Source organism: Rissa tridactyla, chromosome 2, assembly GCF_028500815.1.
Source record: "Rissa tridactyla isolate bRisTri1 chromosome 2, bRisTri1.patW.cur.20221130, whole genome shotgun sequence".
NCBI lineage: Eukaryota > Metazoa > Chordata > Aves > Charadriiformes > Laridae > Rissa > Rissa tridactyla.
Window position 1 is genome coordinate 66,043,097 of NC_071467.1, and position 15,955 is coordinate 66,059,051.

Below are 15,955 nucleotides of genomic sequence, written 5' to 3' on the forward strand. Positions count from 1 at the left end.
TTTCTTCTTGCCCTTGGTGACCATGCAGGCCATTCTAGGATGAAACTATCTGAGATGAGGAGAACAGCTTCCTGAGTATTTTGTAATAAGAAGGTGCTTCGTGTATCGTAATAATAAAGAGATAAAGAGATGCAGGAAATGAAACCTGATAAAAGCAAACAGTGTATTAGGTGAGGAGAGAAAGAGAGGGAGAGAGAGCAAACACAGAGTATCGACGCCAATATAACCACTGCTTATCACAGTGTGACTCTGGACTCGAGGTGTGTCTGCTCGCAGCACAATACAGCTTGTTTTTAGTGTGTTTCTTCGTCTCTTCTGAACCACTCTTTAGCAAACGCAAAGCGCTTACGATGCTGCTCGCACATACAAATGATTTCATAGTTGGCAAGCCGAAGATATGTTCTATCAGGTTCTAGATGAAGACATGAAGGATGTGACTGCATCCAGATGAGTTCATAAGAAGGTCTTACTATTAAATATTTTCTTAAATTGGAATGTATTTATCTACTTGAAATTTTGGTGAAGAGGCTGTGCCTTCCTCCAGTTCATTAAAATGAATCAAATACAGGTACACGCTTGTATATAAATTCTGTTTCCTATTACTGTGAAGAAAATTATGTGTAATTTCTTATACATGTATACTCACTGCTATTACTCCAAGTTAGTTCTTTAAGAAATGAATGTAATTAGGGCCTATTTTACGTCTGACTGAGAAAAATGCCTTTTAGGAGACTGGTTGAAGGAGGAAGCCACTTATTCTGAAGAAAAGCATATTTCTTGCTGAAAATCCTGCCTTTGTTATGATCACTTCTGGAAGTCTTGATTTTTCCTGAATCTCAGTTTGGAGAAGATCTTGGCACAGAGTGTTTTATTTCAGGCCATTACGTATCTTTCTAATCCTTTTTATTAGCCATTTATTTTAATACTTTTTGTGATTGCTTTGTGCTCAGTGGATCTGCTTCTTCAAAATGGATCTTTCTTCTTTGAAATTTACTGCTCCTCTGTATACAGTGGTCTCAGGACTCTCTCTTGACCTTTTATAAGGATTATCAGAACAATGAATCATTTCTTGGTAACTGCGACATCTGGAGCACACGAGACGGTCTCCTTTTGCTCAACTACAGAATTTTTCTTTAAGTTACTTTTGGGGACAACATTCATGCTTGGAACCACATAAAAATCAAGGAATCTTCTACAAATGTAGGTACCAGCTTCTTTGCACCTTAAAGGAAGGAATGTTAATGCTTAATCGTTCCTATCAGATTGATGCGTGTTCTCTAGTCCTTCTGGACTGCTGTCTGTTAAGCTTTTAAAAATCTGCCTCTGCAATCCTTGTTGAGGTGCTTTGTTTGAGATGACCACAGGTGATATTTTTTCAAATTATGTCTTAGGGAACCTGTTCACCCACATGAGTCAGAGTTTGTTTTGCCTAATTTTAGTTAAACAGGTCCATAATCAAAATCTCTTGTCAAATATAGAAGTTTGTTAGAGCTGCAGGGTTACACTACCATGTTAGATTAATGGCAGGTGCCCTTACTCACTGCAGAGAACATTTTAAATTTAATTCTAATTTATATCTACCTCAGCCTCTAGAAACTCTCCATAACCTCCAAGTTCTAGGAACTGAATTCCCTTTAAGAACATATAGGCCGAAAGAAAATTTATATGACCACTTTTATCAGTACAGGGACAGCCTGGACTGGACCTCTCTCACTCGAAAGGTTAGATCTTCACTGTGGGTTTGTATGTATACAAAGTATTTTGAGACTTAAGCATCCCAGATTATTTATGAAATACAGCAGGAATGCAAGCTGGGGAATTTTACCCAGTCACTTGTCATGAACTTTCATATAGCTTTAGGTCAAAAATTCATAGATGACGTTTTGCAATACTATTCACTTTATTCACAGTAAATCACAGATTGGTAGCTTAATTTAAAAGTGCCAATTTCTTGTCTTGAATTCACGCTGAAGTGTTAGAAGAATACTTCCACACAGAAAATGAGATGCTGCTGGAATAGGTGACAAGGCATCCTCTCCTTAAAGTATTATTAAAGCAGACACTAGCACTGGATGCTTAAACATCCCCCCTCAGCAGAATTCTCTCAGTGTATTGCTGTTTAGGATGATGCATAGATTTTTTTCTGTGAGCGGAACGGTTTCAGGAAGGGAGTTGTCTGTTTTCATGTCCTTTAAGCACCGTGTGTGCTCTTTGGGTGCCTTCTTGATCCATTTTTCCATGGTTTGGGATATCTAGGGATAAAGAGGTTCTGCCTAAGAACAGAATTCCAAATATGGGTCAAAAATGAGATTGGGTTTATATTCTGTTTTCACTATTACATTTAGTGTTACTTGTGTGCTATCTAATACAGCTTCTGGCTTCTGATGACCTTCTAATGACTTTCTAAGCAATGACTGTATTTGGATCATCACTTTTTAAATCAGCCTCTTTGCCTAACCCTTTTTTGAATCTATTTTTGGCTTTTAGTGTTATTTTAGAGATAAGGAAAAGAGTTCCCACAATATAACTGTGCTGTGAGGAAAAAGACTTCCTGTTTTCGCTTTTAGGCTGCAGTAAGCCTTTAGAACCTGCCGTCTAGTGCTAATGTTAAAACAGTGTCATCATGCAGAGCAGAAAGCAACATAATCAACCGAATAAGAAAAAATATTTAGTATTTTCTTATTTAATGTTGCTTTTTTTTGCTGCTAGGTATCTGCACAAGTTTAACACAGAAGCGTGGCATTGGGTTTGCTACATCTAAAGCTAAGGAGCAGAGTGAAACATGGGAAGCAGTAGCAAATAATTTCCATTCATACAGTGACATCCAGTGAGTCCCTCCAGAGGCTTTCTTCACATTTTGTTCCCATCCTTTGAGCAGGAATAAATAGTCCTGTTAGTATCACTTTCAGATCACAAATTCAGACCACTGGGACTTCTCACAGTGCCAGAATATAGCCCTCATAGATAAATGGAATTAACTGGTTGCTCGATAGCTGTGGACAGTACACACAGAAGAGGCTGTTTAGGGTTATTTTTTTACATTCACTAGACAGCTGCTCCCAAGCCAGTCAGACCCCAGCCTGTTCTGCTGCTTAGGATTATTCTGTCCCAAGTGTGGAGCCTTACATTTATCTTTGCTGTCTTCAATTCTTGTTGGCTCAGTCTTCTAGACTGTCCAGAATTCTGTGTATGATGGCTCTACTTTCCAGCATATATATCTCTCCTCCCAGCCTGGTGTCATGTACGAGCTTGGTGATGGTGCTTTCAAAGATGTTGAATACTATTGGATCCAATAGTGACTTTTGAGGTACTCCACTCATACTCTCTGGCCAGAGTCCGACCTCCTGCTCAAAGCAGAGTCACCTATGAGACCAGACCAGGCTGCTCAAGACTTTATCGAGTCAGGTCATGAAAACCTCCAAAGATGGAGACTGTGTTACCTGTCTCGGCAACCAGTTTCATGGCTTGTCTGTTCTCATGGTGATCAGAGGTTTTTCCTTATATCCAGCTGGAACCTTCCTTGATTTGATATATGCCCTTTGTCTCCTGTCATCTGACTAGGCACCAGGGTGAAGAGCCTTGCTCCTTCTTTCCAGTAACCCCTTACAAGAACTGGAACGCTGCTATTAAAAAGCTCGCTTCCCTCAGCCTCTCCTCACAGGGCATATGCTATTCTTGGACCAGGCTCTTTTACATATTCTGTGCATGAAGGATTTAATATTTAACACCAAGCCTACTTTTTTTTAAGTTATCTTATGTTATATGGGATTTTGATCTATCAGAGTGATACAGCAATGTACTGCAATCACAATACAGGTACAAATCATACTCAGGAGAGTATCACGACTGTAATATGCAGTTGAGCCACAATATAAATGTAATTTCCATTACTAATCTCTATAATACATCCACTGTCACGATGCTGGGTGTTCCCAGCCTCTGGGAAGGAATATGTGGGTTGGAACCCACTAAAGGCCATAGCTCTCTTCAGAGTTCTTCCTGTTTGTTGTTTGTATTTTATTATCTACATTGCACTGACCTGTGCTGATATATTTGCATTCTTTTGATTAACTTTGGGACCAACAGCTACACAGCCAGTTCATTCACACAGCTGATACAGCCATTTGCCTAGAACAAAGGCAAGCTTCTGCTGCCCTTTCTGTTGAGGTAAGTTCACAGTTGTGCAACAGCTGCGCTCCCCAGTTCACACATCCTGCCATCCCCAGGCCTGCCCTGCTCACCTTGCCTGCATACTGTGGGATGGCCACCTCGTTATTGCATGCTGCTCCTGGCTCCCTGACCCTTAGTAACCAAATGGCCCTTGCTGCTCCCTGGTAGTCTAACTCCATCCTGGCTGGATCTGGACAGGTGATGACAGGTAAGAGAAAGGATTGACTGGAGGGAAAATTAGATAGGTGGAGACTGAGGCAGGTGGTCCTAGATATCTTCCTGGTCGTTCTGAATGACATTTCCTCCGTTAGGACTAAAGATGGCTTCATTCTCCATGACCACTAATGAGCCTCTGCTGAACATCAGGCATCTTCATTCAGATGCTGCATTACCTGTGCTGCTCCTGTAAGAGCTGTGCTTGGACCTCTCTCACCTTGGTGGAGGGTCAAATGGCCTGCTAGTCTCCAGTCACTAAGTCCCTCTGAGCAGTCCTTTGCCATCTTAGTCTTCTTGGGTTTCACTTTGTTAAGAAAAGGGTTTTTTTAAAGGGGCATGAAGGACGCAAATGGTCGGTCTCATGTGCCAGGTGCTCAAAGAGGGGTGCCAATGAGAGATACATTCCTACTCGATTTTATGCTTCCATAGTTCTCTGTCCTCTTGTCCTGTGTTCCTAGAGGAGGTGATGGTCAGGATCTCTTCCTGCAACCAATCATTATAGAATCATAAAATAATAGAATAGTTTGGGTTGGAAGGGACCTTAAAAGGTCACCTAGTTCAACCTCCCCTGCAATGAGCAGAGACATCAACTAGATCAGGTTGCTCAGAGCCCCGTCCAACCTGACCTTGAGTGTTTCCAGGGATGGGGCATCTACCACCTCTCTGGGCAACCTGTGCCAATGTTTCACCACCTTCATTGTAAAAAACGTCTTCCTTCTATCTCATCCAAATCTTCCCTCTTTTAGTTTAAAACCATTACTCCAGGTGGGGTCTCACAAGAGCAGGGTAAAGGGGCAGAATCACCTTCCTTGACCTGCTGGCCACACTTCTTTTGATGCAGCCCAGGATACGGTTTGCTTTCTGGACTGCGAGTGCACATTGCCAGGTCATGTCCAGCTTTTCATCCACCAGCACCCCCACATCCTTCTCAGCAGGGCTGCTCTCAATCCCTTCATTCCCCAGCCTGTGTTGATATGATTATGAGGTTTAATGTTTGTTACTACACATAGCGTCACGTTCAGCTGTAGGTTTGTTTACAGGGTTAATTCTAGGCCAGGATCAAGATTAAAAAAGAGTAAATCAGACAAAGTGTGGTGCTCCTGTGATTTGTTCTACACACTTGTAAATACTTAGAGACACAACCAAGAATTATGCTTTTTTTTTCACTTTTGCCTGGGAATGACTGAATGACTTCTCAATTTTTTGCCTTTTACAAATGCCTTGCTATACAGTGCAGGAGTTCTGTGTATAACTGAGAGGGAAAAAGTTCATTAAATTAAAATATAGTATGTACCTGTAGTTGTTTGTTTGAAGGTTAATTTCCCAGTGATTTATAATCTTATGCAAGGGTTCTAAAATTTAGCAAGTCTTATTCCCTTTCTCCATGTAAAACAACTCCAAATTATTTCTGGTTTCATTTTCTCAATCGTTGTATTTTTCTTCTCTTTCAGTGCACAGGAATTGGAGTCATAAAGATACCATAATGTTAATAGATTTGTCTCAAGAGTTCATGAGGTCAAACTTGTTGGTCTTCCCATATGACTAACAGTGCAAAAATCTGGAATCAACTCGGTTAATCTCGGGCATAAAATAACCAGCATTGAAGAACTGCACATCCATAAATCAATAGACTAAGCTCTGATTTATTTCTTTTCTAGTCACATGTTCTACTTTAACCATAAAAGCAGATAAAGGTAACTATAATTAAAATGTCTATTTCCTTCTCTATTATTTGTGTTAACATTCATGCTATTGAATATACCCCTTCCATAATACTATATTTTTTCAGTATTCTACAGTTATTGTTTCATTAAAAATACCCCTGTGATAATAACTTTACAATAAATTACAATTCAAAATAAAATATCAGCCATTTCATCCATGAGAGAGAATAATACAGCCATAATAAAAAGGAATAAAGTTTAGCAATATGATAATGTAGCATGAGGTTTTTATAGACTCCATGTAAATGTTAAAATCTATAAATTTTTTATATTGTGTAAAATTGTAAAAAATAGTAATGAAAGGAGGTGGGGAGAGGGAAAAAAGCAGGCTGGTTTAATCTTGAAATTGCTGTTATTCCAATTTGATTTTATAATCTGAAAAAGAATGTATACAAATTATGCATATTAAATGATTTGTTCGTGGCTTATCTTATTTACTATAAGTATTAAAGGTAAATTGAAGAAGGAAAACTGGGGTTTTCTACTTTCCAGCCCACAGTATTGGTAAGTGAAGAGACTCTAAAGCCTAATTACCTTTCTTCTCAGCTTCCTTCGTTCACATCTAGTAACTCTATATGTAATTTGCCCTTATTTTTCCAAGTATTTTCTTTCTTGATTTGGCTTCTTTTTATATATTTGGGTTCTGTCTGAAGGTAGAAGGATGTGCAAATATGGGGAGGAGAGGATAGGACATGAACTCCTCCTTGCAACCATTTTTTCTAGTCGAATCATCCTTCACACCCCACTGGTGGGCTAGGAATTTAAAACCTTCATTTTCTTGTAGTCTAATGATAATTTATTTAATTATACTAGTCCAATACTTAATATTTCTTCTGATGGAAGATCGCAGTAGGAATTTGCAATTTGATTTCAATAAAACTCTCTTAAATAAACTTCTATTTAAACAAAAGGGGGAAAGATATACACAGAAAGAGTACGCATTTCTAAAACAGGTGCAATACAGGTACAAATAAATATTGTTTTAAAAACCTGCCATTTTGGAAACCCAACACTAGTTTTGCTGTGTTCTGCTGGTCTAGAGACAGCACAAGAAAATGTACTTGACGTCCCCTAGAGCATGCTGACTTTTAAAATATGGGGACGCTCATTGTCCTCTCACAATGGAGCTTCATCTATTTAATTGACAGACGGCTCCTCGCTGACAAGGACATCATGCATCCTACTTGCATAACCAAGATTCTTGTTGGATTTCCAAAAACGAGGAGAGGAAGTTGAGAGGAAATAAAGCTACACTGGCATAAAATAAGGAACTGACTGAGCACGTGCACTTCTGAAACAAAAAGTTTCTTTCTTCTGTAAACCTAAAACTTTGTTTTCATGTGTGGGTCTTTAAAACAGCAGTAGTGAAAGGATGGTATGGGGTTAGATGAAGAGACACTCAAGAGAACATAATCAATATGAGTCACTGCATAATCCAAAAAATATTTAAGGACAACCACAGCTTTAATCTCAAAGATTACAGCTCTGAGACACTATGTAGTATTAGAACATAGTTAGCTTTCCTCACGCACAGCAGTAGCACTCAACAGTTTAAGACAGAAAATTAAGATAAATGCTGGACACAGCAAAAAACCCTGAGGCAATTTATACAGATGTAATGTTATTCTTCAAGATGCAATCCACCCAGGACTACTGAGGATTACTGAACCTAAACCACAAAGAGCCAAAGAGGAGTTGATTTGTGCCTCTCCTGTCAAGAGGTAACCTAGGGCAGATTGATTAAACAAGAGAAAAACAAACATCATCTTTATATCTCCTGCCTTATCCCATGCCAAGGAGATGGGCTCTGGGGGAGAGAGCACAGAGTTCCCCTCCAGCAGGAGAAAGTGAGAAGAGATGGCAAAGAGTGAGGCTTTTGCAACTGTACTGAGGTTATGAATGGTGTGGAGAAAATGGATAGGGTTTAATTGTCCACTCCCTTCTAAAGGAAAAATGAAGAGGCTTAAATGAAGCAAGCAGGAGGTCTTGAAGAAGGTGGTCTGCATGCAATGGGTAGTTAAACTGTGTAAGTACTTGTAGTTGGGTGTTACACATTTAAACATTTCCATGAATTTCAAAGGGAAAATGGAAAAACTGATGGGGGAGAAATCTATTTGAATAACAAAAAGAAACCACAACTGGCTCAAGAAGTCCTTCAGCTGTCAGGGAGCCACAAGAGTCGGGGTGCTCTGTGAGGGCCAGGAGCCAGCAGTTGAGGGTTATCCTGGCTCACAGGGCAGTAGCCTCACCAGCCAGGGCACAGCTGCGATGTACCCAAGCAGCTTGGTGGCAGTGACAGGGTCTCTCAACAGTTCAGCAGTCATTAAACCAACAGGCCTTACTGGCCGTGACCAGCCCCACCTGGGGCCTCCACCCACCCCAACTGCTCATGGGTACAGGGGCTCCATTTCCACTCAGGCCAGGGTCTTCACCTCCTGCGTGAGCTGTGTTGTAGCTGTACCTCTTTCTAGTACTGTCCTTGAGCTGTTTGCCTTTCCTGGTTTGAACCTGGACCCGACGTGTTACCTTATTTCTGCCTGATGATCACTGAACTGTTGATAGCACCTTCTTTTGACACTATCCTTTCTCTAGTTGCCCAGTTCAAGAGCTGTGGGACTGCACCTTCTCAATGAGATCATTTGTTGTGGCCATCCTTGGTTCCTGGCTTGTTCTCCATTGTGCAAGAGTCTTGATATTGCTGCTCCCTGGTGGTTAGCTCAGGCCTTCTCAGGCTCTGAGCTGAGTACCATGGATCCTGGCCCTCAGACTAAGCCAGGGCTTGCCCACATAGCCTCCCTGCAGCTAGGTGTCATAAGACTTGACCCCATGACCACCCTGCAGTTTCTGTTCCAACTCCAAGCCCCACATGGAACTGTGATCAGTATGCAGAGGCAGATCACAGCCCTGTAGGCTTCTCTAACCTCCCCTCAACCCAAGCTGACACCCCCTGCCCACCAACTCCTTTAGCGCCTTTTGGAAGCATCTAGGCTTTGTCATGCTCCAAATCTGCAGCCCTCAAGGAGCATCTTAAGCACAATCTGGTACATGGGTTGATCTGCCCCTCTACCTCCACTGCCAGTGCAACGTGTTTTTTGTCAAAAAGAAGCCTGGGGATTTCTGGCCCTTGATGTAAAGAGCCTGGCAACTTTAGGTGGCTTCAGTCTACCTGGAATCCTCATGCCAGCGGTTGGAGTCCACCTGGCACCCCAGGAACTCAACCCTGTGGTGTTGAAAAGAGCAAATGATGGGCTTGATGTGGAGCCACTATTGCACAAGTGACTCGGGCCTTCCCTGGCATAGTCTGTGTGCCTGTTGAGCATCAGACAACATGAAGATGTCAAGAATGCCACTAATAGTTATCAAGCAGGCTGTGCAGGACTCCACTAACAAAATGATGGAAGGTGCTCAGAGCACAGAAGAGGCCAAATTGTATCACAAGATCCTCATAGTGTCTGTATCTGGTTCAGAAAGCAGCTTTCCACTCCCTCCCTTCTAGCATGCAGGGACTCCAGAGTTTCTTAGAATTTGCCAATTTAAACCTGTTTTACAGTATCATGGTTCCTATAACAGCACGTACTTGGAAGGGGCCTCACTTTCTATGGGCATATGAAGAACACACAGCTGCTGAGGAACTGAAATGGGCATTTACCAGAGCATGCCTCACAGTCCTGCCCAGGCCCTGGCTGGCGTTTTATTGTGGAAGCAGATGCTTCTGTGTCATAGGGGCCATACTCTCCCAGAAGCTGGCCCAAAGCAGGACCCAGGATCCTATGTCTATTTCTCTAGGCAGCTTACCCCCATTGAGAGGAATATGACCTCTGGGACAAGCAGTTCCTGAAAATCAAAGCTGCCTCTGAGGAGTGGTAGCACATTCTTGAGGTAGCAGAAGAACCAACAGTGGTGCTGACCTACCACCAGGACCTGGAATACAATTGAGGGATGAATTGCTTCTCTCCTCACCTTGTCAGACAGGCTTTTCTCTTTCCACACTTTGTTAACTGTGCATTCGTCATTAACTTTGGTTTCCAACCCAAAAGTCTGCCAGCCACAGCAGCTGCCTCATATGTACCTGCACCAAGGGACTGTCAGAGCAGAGGGTTTGTTGGTGCAACTGACAACAGTTGCCATTTCCACCACCGTAAAAGCAATCCACTTTTCTCCATCTGTGTTCTCATTCTTGGGATGTGGGGTGAGGTAGATGGTGCCTATGTCCATGGCCTCTTCCTCTGGGGATTGTAAGGAAGGTAGAGCAAAACGTGGTGGAGGTCTGCATATGGTCTTTCTGGTAGAGACAGGTGCTTCTCCAATGATAGGCCTGTCTGACAGGCTGCTCCTGGCTCTGGGGTAAGCTGGTCCTAGCCATCTCATTTTTGAGGGCCTCAGACAGCCCTAGTCTTTAGAGGGACAGAAGGGCTTGCTCTTCACACAGTTTCCACAATAAACTCCATTAATTGAATTGTGTAGTTACTGGACAACTACTTCCCCTGCTGGAGCTCCAGCAAGAGAGTTTTGCACAGTCGCCATGCCCCCAAAACTGCTCCAAATCACTGGATAAGTCATCAGGTTTTGGAGCATAGAGCCATTGCCTTCCGCGTGGTCCAAATCCGCTGTTGGGTTGCCCCGACAGCTGGGAGATCATTACTCCTGAGCATCTAATGTTCCTTGGGATATACAGCCTCTGGATAGGTTGCAAAGATTAGCCGCATCTGACTAGTGAATCCAGATCCCATTGTCCAAATTCCCACTGAATGGTTCTAGAAGTTGAGGAGCAAGAGAGTTGCTGAAGCAGCCTGAAAGGCTATGCCACACCTCTCCATAGCTTCCTGCAGGAATTTGGGGTTAACCTGCAGCTGATGGGCAGCCTGAAGGCCAGGTTCTGTGACAGTCAGCTCAGGGCTTGAGATGGCCCAAGCTACCTGTCAGGAAACAGCAAGACTAGGGCTGCTCTGCAAGAGATAACAGTCAAAAGCTGAAAGAGATCACACCAGGGGACAGCAATCTCACCAACCAGGGCACAGCACCCATGCAGGGCAGCCTGGTGACAGTAACAGATTCTATTGACAGTCCAGTGATAGCCAGGTAAATGTGAGATGGCAGGTGAACTCCCAAGTGCAACCCATGAAATCCACTCAACAGGAGCTGCGGAGCATAGGGCTAGGCACACACCTGCCAGCAACCCAGCTCGGAAAAGGCGTGGAGGCCAAGGCTTGAGCATCAATGGAGCTATCGCTGCAGCTACACTGGCAAGCGTGCACGGACGTGCACCTTAGGCTCCAGGTTAACTCCAGTGCAATGTGGAAAGAACTTAACATAAGCTAAGCAGCCACGGGAATGAGCTCCAACCATCTCGCCCCTTTCTAACTGGAGCTTAAAGCCTAGGCTGAACACATCTTGAAGGTATTAACGTCAATGACCACAGATAATTTTCATACTCTCCCGTTCCTTCAGTTGGTCATTGCTACACTCATGCTGAAAAAGCTGCACAAACATTTAGGAAAACTTTAATGCAGGAACAGGCAAGAGAGATGATAGGTTCAGGCTTGCCAGTTCTTCTGGCATGGACGCAAATGTTGGGAATAGGGCCTGAGAGACCACCCACTCCCAACCCACAATGAATAACCATTATAGCACCCATCTTCCTGATTAAAGACAAGGACAGACTTTGCTTGTGGATTTGTGTTTGTTTTACTTTAAATAAGGCTTATACTGTGACCTGGGTTGCAGTCCTAAACCACAGAACAGCTGGTTTCCTGTTGTGAAGTATTAAATGTGAAAATGCCTGAGACTATCTTAAATACAAATTGCAGAATTCAGACTACAAATTGTATAGATAAAACTGTATTTCAAAGAATGAGGAAACCGTATAGTTACTCAATCCATTTTAAGACTGCATAGATTGTGTTATTGGAAACCAAACAGAACAATCAACTAATAAAGATGCACTAAAAAGAGAGGTAGATAAAAGCATCACATATTCCTTGCCCAAACATAGGTATTATACTTGAAAAAAAGGAAGTCTAATTACTCTCAGTGTGCGGTCACTGCATTAGAAGTGTCCCCCAGATAAACTATTCAGTAAAGTTATACCGAAAAGTTACCACCAAAACAGGCAAAATGAAATGTCTTTACAGCCTGCTCCGGATTAGCGCCTTTCTTAAAAGTGTGCTGTCATTTAGAACAAAACATTAAATAAAGGGGATATCATTTAAGTCTCCACAAACCGGAAACTCTCAAATTAAAATTACATCCTTAAGCACTGCAAATATCTGCATAGACAAAGAATTTCAGCACTAACGTTTTTGCCTGAAGTAGTCTGATGTCCTTGGTTTTATTTTAGTTTCAGCTTCCTCCTGCTGACATACCTGTACGCTTGTTTATGACACCCGGTGTGACTACATGATGCAATTTAAGAAGTACAGTAGAAGGTCGATCATTTTAAAACCATACCATTCACATCCTTAACAGTGATGGCTTTTTTTAAACATGCAATTGGACTGCGCAATTCTCTCCATACTTTAACTAAGATGGCTCTTTTACTTAAAACTTACTGATGAACATTTCAAATACATAAAGTTGTCCTTGTCTTAGCTGTACAAATCCACATTCTGTAAAATGAGTCAGCCATAACGTACAGTATTAAAAGTGTAATGTGGAATAATTTCCCAGTAAGTTACTGCCATTTAACTATGCATTCTTCCAAGGCACAGTACAGAAAAGAACTCCTACAATGGTGGATCAGCCTACCACATGAAAATTTTAACCTTTTTATGAGACAATGGAACATATTTTGCTCATTCTTTGTATTGAGTGACATAAGGCAGCACAAGAAGCATAACAAGGAAATTCAGATATCCTGGGTTCTTCATCATAGTCACAATAAATACTGGTCCCCTATAAAAATGAGAGATACAAAGCTGTAAAATATAAAATGGGAATATAATTTTATTGCGTTAATCTGCATATGTATTGGTACAGCTGTTCTGTGAACACTTCTGAGGAAAATTTTTCCATAACTCTGGCTCTCCCAGCTGCTCCCATTGTGTCCTTTAAGAGAGGATCTCTCACAATTTTTTCCATGGCCTCAGAGAATTGCGTTGGCAGAGGATCACACAAAAATCCTGTAACATTATGCAAGATTGATTCTAAAGGACCGCCTGAATTAACCGCAATAACTGGACATCTCATATACATTGCCTCCAGAGGAACAATGCCAAAATGTTCATTGCTTGGTGTGTAAAGCACACATACAGAGTTACTAAAAAGAGAGATTTTCTGTTCATCTGAGAATGATCTCAGAAAAGTGACATGGTCACTAACATTAAGCTTGGCTGCAAGTGTCCTCAGCTCTTCGTAGTGCTCCACATTTTCCAGAACTCGTTTATCATAACCACCTGCCATAACTAGGTGAACTTCACTCCACTCATGAGCATCAAGTCTTCCTTGAAGCTCATGCAAAGCTTCAAGAGCCAATGCTAGATTCTTTTTTCTCTCATATCTATTAATGGAAAGAAACAAGAACTTTTTCTTTTTGGGTATCAGGTCAGCTATGTCTGTAGGAACTACTGTTTCAAAGCTACTGATGTTGAGCGATGGGTAGAGGACATCTGGGTTTATGTGAGATAAAGACTTAAATGTGTCCTTGAACACACTGGCAGTGAACTTGCTGTTCACGACAATGCAGTCTGCCATGCCAGTCGTGTACTCTTCCAGCCAGTCCAGTGGTAATCTGTAGATGCGCTTCAGGAGAGATTCTCTCTTGGTCAGAAGCTGGTCAGGAAAGTGACAGTAGAACAAAACCTTCTTGCGGGTTCTGGCCAGCCTAAGCACGGGAATGCAAGCAGACACCTAGCACAACCAGGAGAGACAGGACAAGAAGGGACATTTGTCATTTGTGTTAGTGACAGTGGTGCCTACACGTGATTTCAAAGACACGGCCCGAGAGCCGGCGCTTTGCAAGCCAACTGCCTCCTCCCTCTCCCCTCCACAAGCGCATCAAGCTGAACTCCCTCCCCCAGGGCCTCTTGCTACGGCTCCAATTTCCTTCCTCGCCTCGGCCTGCGAGACCGCCGAAACCCCCTTCCCCACCCAGGCCGCACGAAGCCACCGAACTTCCCCACACGGAGCCGGGAGGGCAGCCCAAGCGGCGGCGGCGGCGGCTCCCCCAGCTGCCCCGGAGCCCGCCAGCACCCCCCGCCTCCCCTCCGGCCTCCCCCCGCCGCAGCAGCGGGGCGGCAAACGGCGGCAGCGGCACCTGGTCGCAGACGAAGGCGTCGGCCGACTCGTCGCTGAGGAGCAGGACGTAGAGGGCCACGAAGGCCATGCGCAGGGCGGCGCACAGGGCATGCCCGCGGCCCCACAGGCTGCGGGGCAGCCAACTCCCGCACCGCCGCACCACCAGCTCCCGCGTCTCGGCGAAGCAGCGGGCCGGGTCGTAGTGCGCCGTCCAGATCTGCACCCGGCAGCCCCGCGCCTGCAGCGCCAGCGCCGCGTCCACCACCAGCCGCTCCGCGCCGCCCAGACCCAGGTCCGGGTGCAGGAACAGCACGGACGGGCCCTCCCCGCCCGCCTCCGCCGCCATGGCTGCTGCGGCGGGGGACCGCCCGCCGGCCACGTCCCGGGCAGCAGCGCGCAGGCGCGGCCCGGCAGCCCTCCCCGCCGGACACGTCAGCCCTCTCCTGGGCCTTCCCCCTTGCCACACCCTCCGGGCGGCCCACGGCGCTGCCCGACACCTCCTCCCGTGCCTCCCCCGCTCGGCTGCCCCGGCCCGGCCGCTGCTGGGGGAGCGAAGGGGAGCGAGGCGTCATGCGGAGGGGGCTCCCTCGGAAAGCGGCCGCTGGAGGGAGGTGGGGGGGGGAAGAGCGGCCGGCGCTGCTCAGGCATGGTGCCGGGCAGCCTCCAGGCCCCGGGAGGCGCGGCGCAGGGCGGGGCCTGCTGCGGGTAGAGACGTGGCCGGAGCGGCCGTAGAGGATCGTGTGTGAGGCCGTGCCGACCCTCCGAGCCAGCGCCGCCGCCATGGTGAGGTTCTGCCCTGGGCAGGGGGTGGCTGAGGTGCTCCCTCTCCGTCCGGCTGTGTCCGCCGCCGCCGCCTCACACCCCCTGCCGGTTCTCTTCTCTCTCCCCAGCCCGGGCCCAACCCCAGTGCCACTAGCGTCGGCTCCTCCGGCCGCTCCCCCAGCAAGGCCGTGGCTCCCCGAGCGGCCGGCTCCACCGTCCGGCAGAGGTACGTGCGGGCAGGGCGCTGGTGGGGCTGTCTCCTCACTCCTCCGTGCACCTGGCTGTAGCCCCGGGCGGTGCTGTGCTAGCCACCGTGCTTGCCTGGCCGCACAGGCTGGTGTCCTCAAGCGTCCTGCCTGTGCAGAGTCTCTTGGGGTGGTTAGTGCTGGAAGCTGGCAGGCTGCTAATGTGTTTCCGTCTTTCTTTCATGCCGTTGTCCCCTAAAGGAAGAACGCCAGCTGTGGGACAAGAAGTGCAGGCCGCGCCACTTCCACGGGTACCGGTGGGATGTGGCGGTTCTACACTGAGGACTCTCCAGGGCTCAAAGTGTAAGTTGGATATGTGGGTGGTGGCAGGCATGGGGCTGTGTATTTCACCTACTTATGTAATCTTTCAGTCTTTGAATGGAGAGGTCGATGTTCTGGTCTGCATGGGGAAACACGCTGAACTGATAGCTTCTTGGATAGATTTGGGATGAAACGTTTTATTTAATTTATAAACCTGTAGAGGTGGTTTCTAAAGTTACAGTGGCTTAAAAAAGGTAGGTACAAGTTATATTTTGTAATTGGTTAGACTTACCTTAAGTGGTCTTTGAAGACTGCAAGCAATCCTTTTGAAGTTGGAAAAGATTA

At 45.1% G+C, this 15,955-nt stretch overlaps 2 protein-coding genes across 5 annotated transcripts in view; one reads left to right on the top strand and one right to left on the bottom strand.

Annotated features, from left to right (window-relative positions):
* Positions 1–13,025: 13,025 nt before the first annotated feature.
* Positions 13,026–14,736, bottom strand: ALG2 (ALG2 alpha-1,3/1,6-mannosyltransferase). Its single transcript, XM_054190703.1, has 2 exons — positions 14,362–14,736; positions 13,026–13,955 (listed from the first exon to the last, which is right to left on the bottom strand). The coding sequence occupies exons 1-2, from the start codon at positions 14,686–14,688 to the stop codon at positions 13,053–13,055; spliced, it is 1,230 nt and encodes a 409-aa protein (XP_054046678.1). The 5' UTR covers positions 14,689–14,736; the 3' UTR covers positions 13,026–13,052.
* A 231-nt stretch (positions 14,737–14,967) lies between these two features.
* Positions 14,968–15,955, top strand: part of SEC61B (SEC61 translocon subunit beta) — a 46,035-nt gene continuing 45,047 nt past the window's right edge. For 3 of the 4 annotated variants that reach the window (XM_054190705.1, XM_054190704.1, XM_054190707.1), the window contains exons 1-3: positions 14,968–15,125; positions 15,233–15,330; positions 15,551–15,652. In XM_054190705.1, the coding sequence (XP_054046680.1) occupies positions 15,123–15,125; positions 15,233–15,330; positions 15,551–15,652 (203 nt within the window). In that variant the 5' untranslated portion in view covers positions 14,968–15,122. The remainder of the gene's footprint in view (positions 15,126–15,232; positions 15,331–15,550; positions 15,653–15,955) is intronic. The other variant, XM_054190706.1, reaches the window with a different exon arrangement.

Bases quoted from the DNA above. Each gene is read 5' to 3' on its own strand.
- ALG2 (XM_054190703.1), bottom strand. From the start codon at position 14,688: ATGGCGGCGGAGGCGGGCGGGGAGGGCCCGTCCGTGCTGTTCCTGCAC. The intron at 13,956-14,361 runs GTGCCGCTGCCG...TGGTTGTGCTAG, and splicing joins ACGCCTTCGTCTGCGACCAG to GTGTCTGCTTGCATTCCCGT.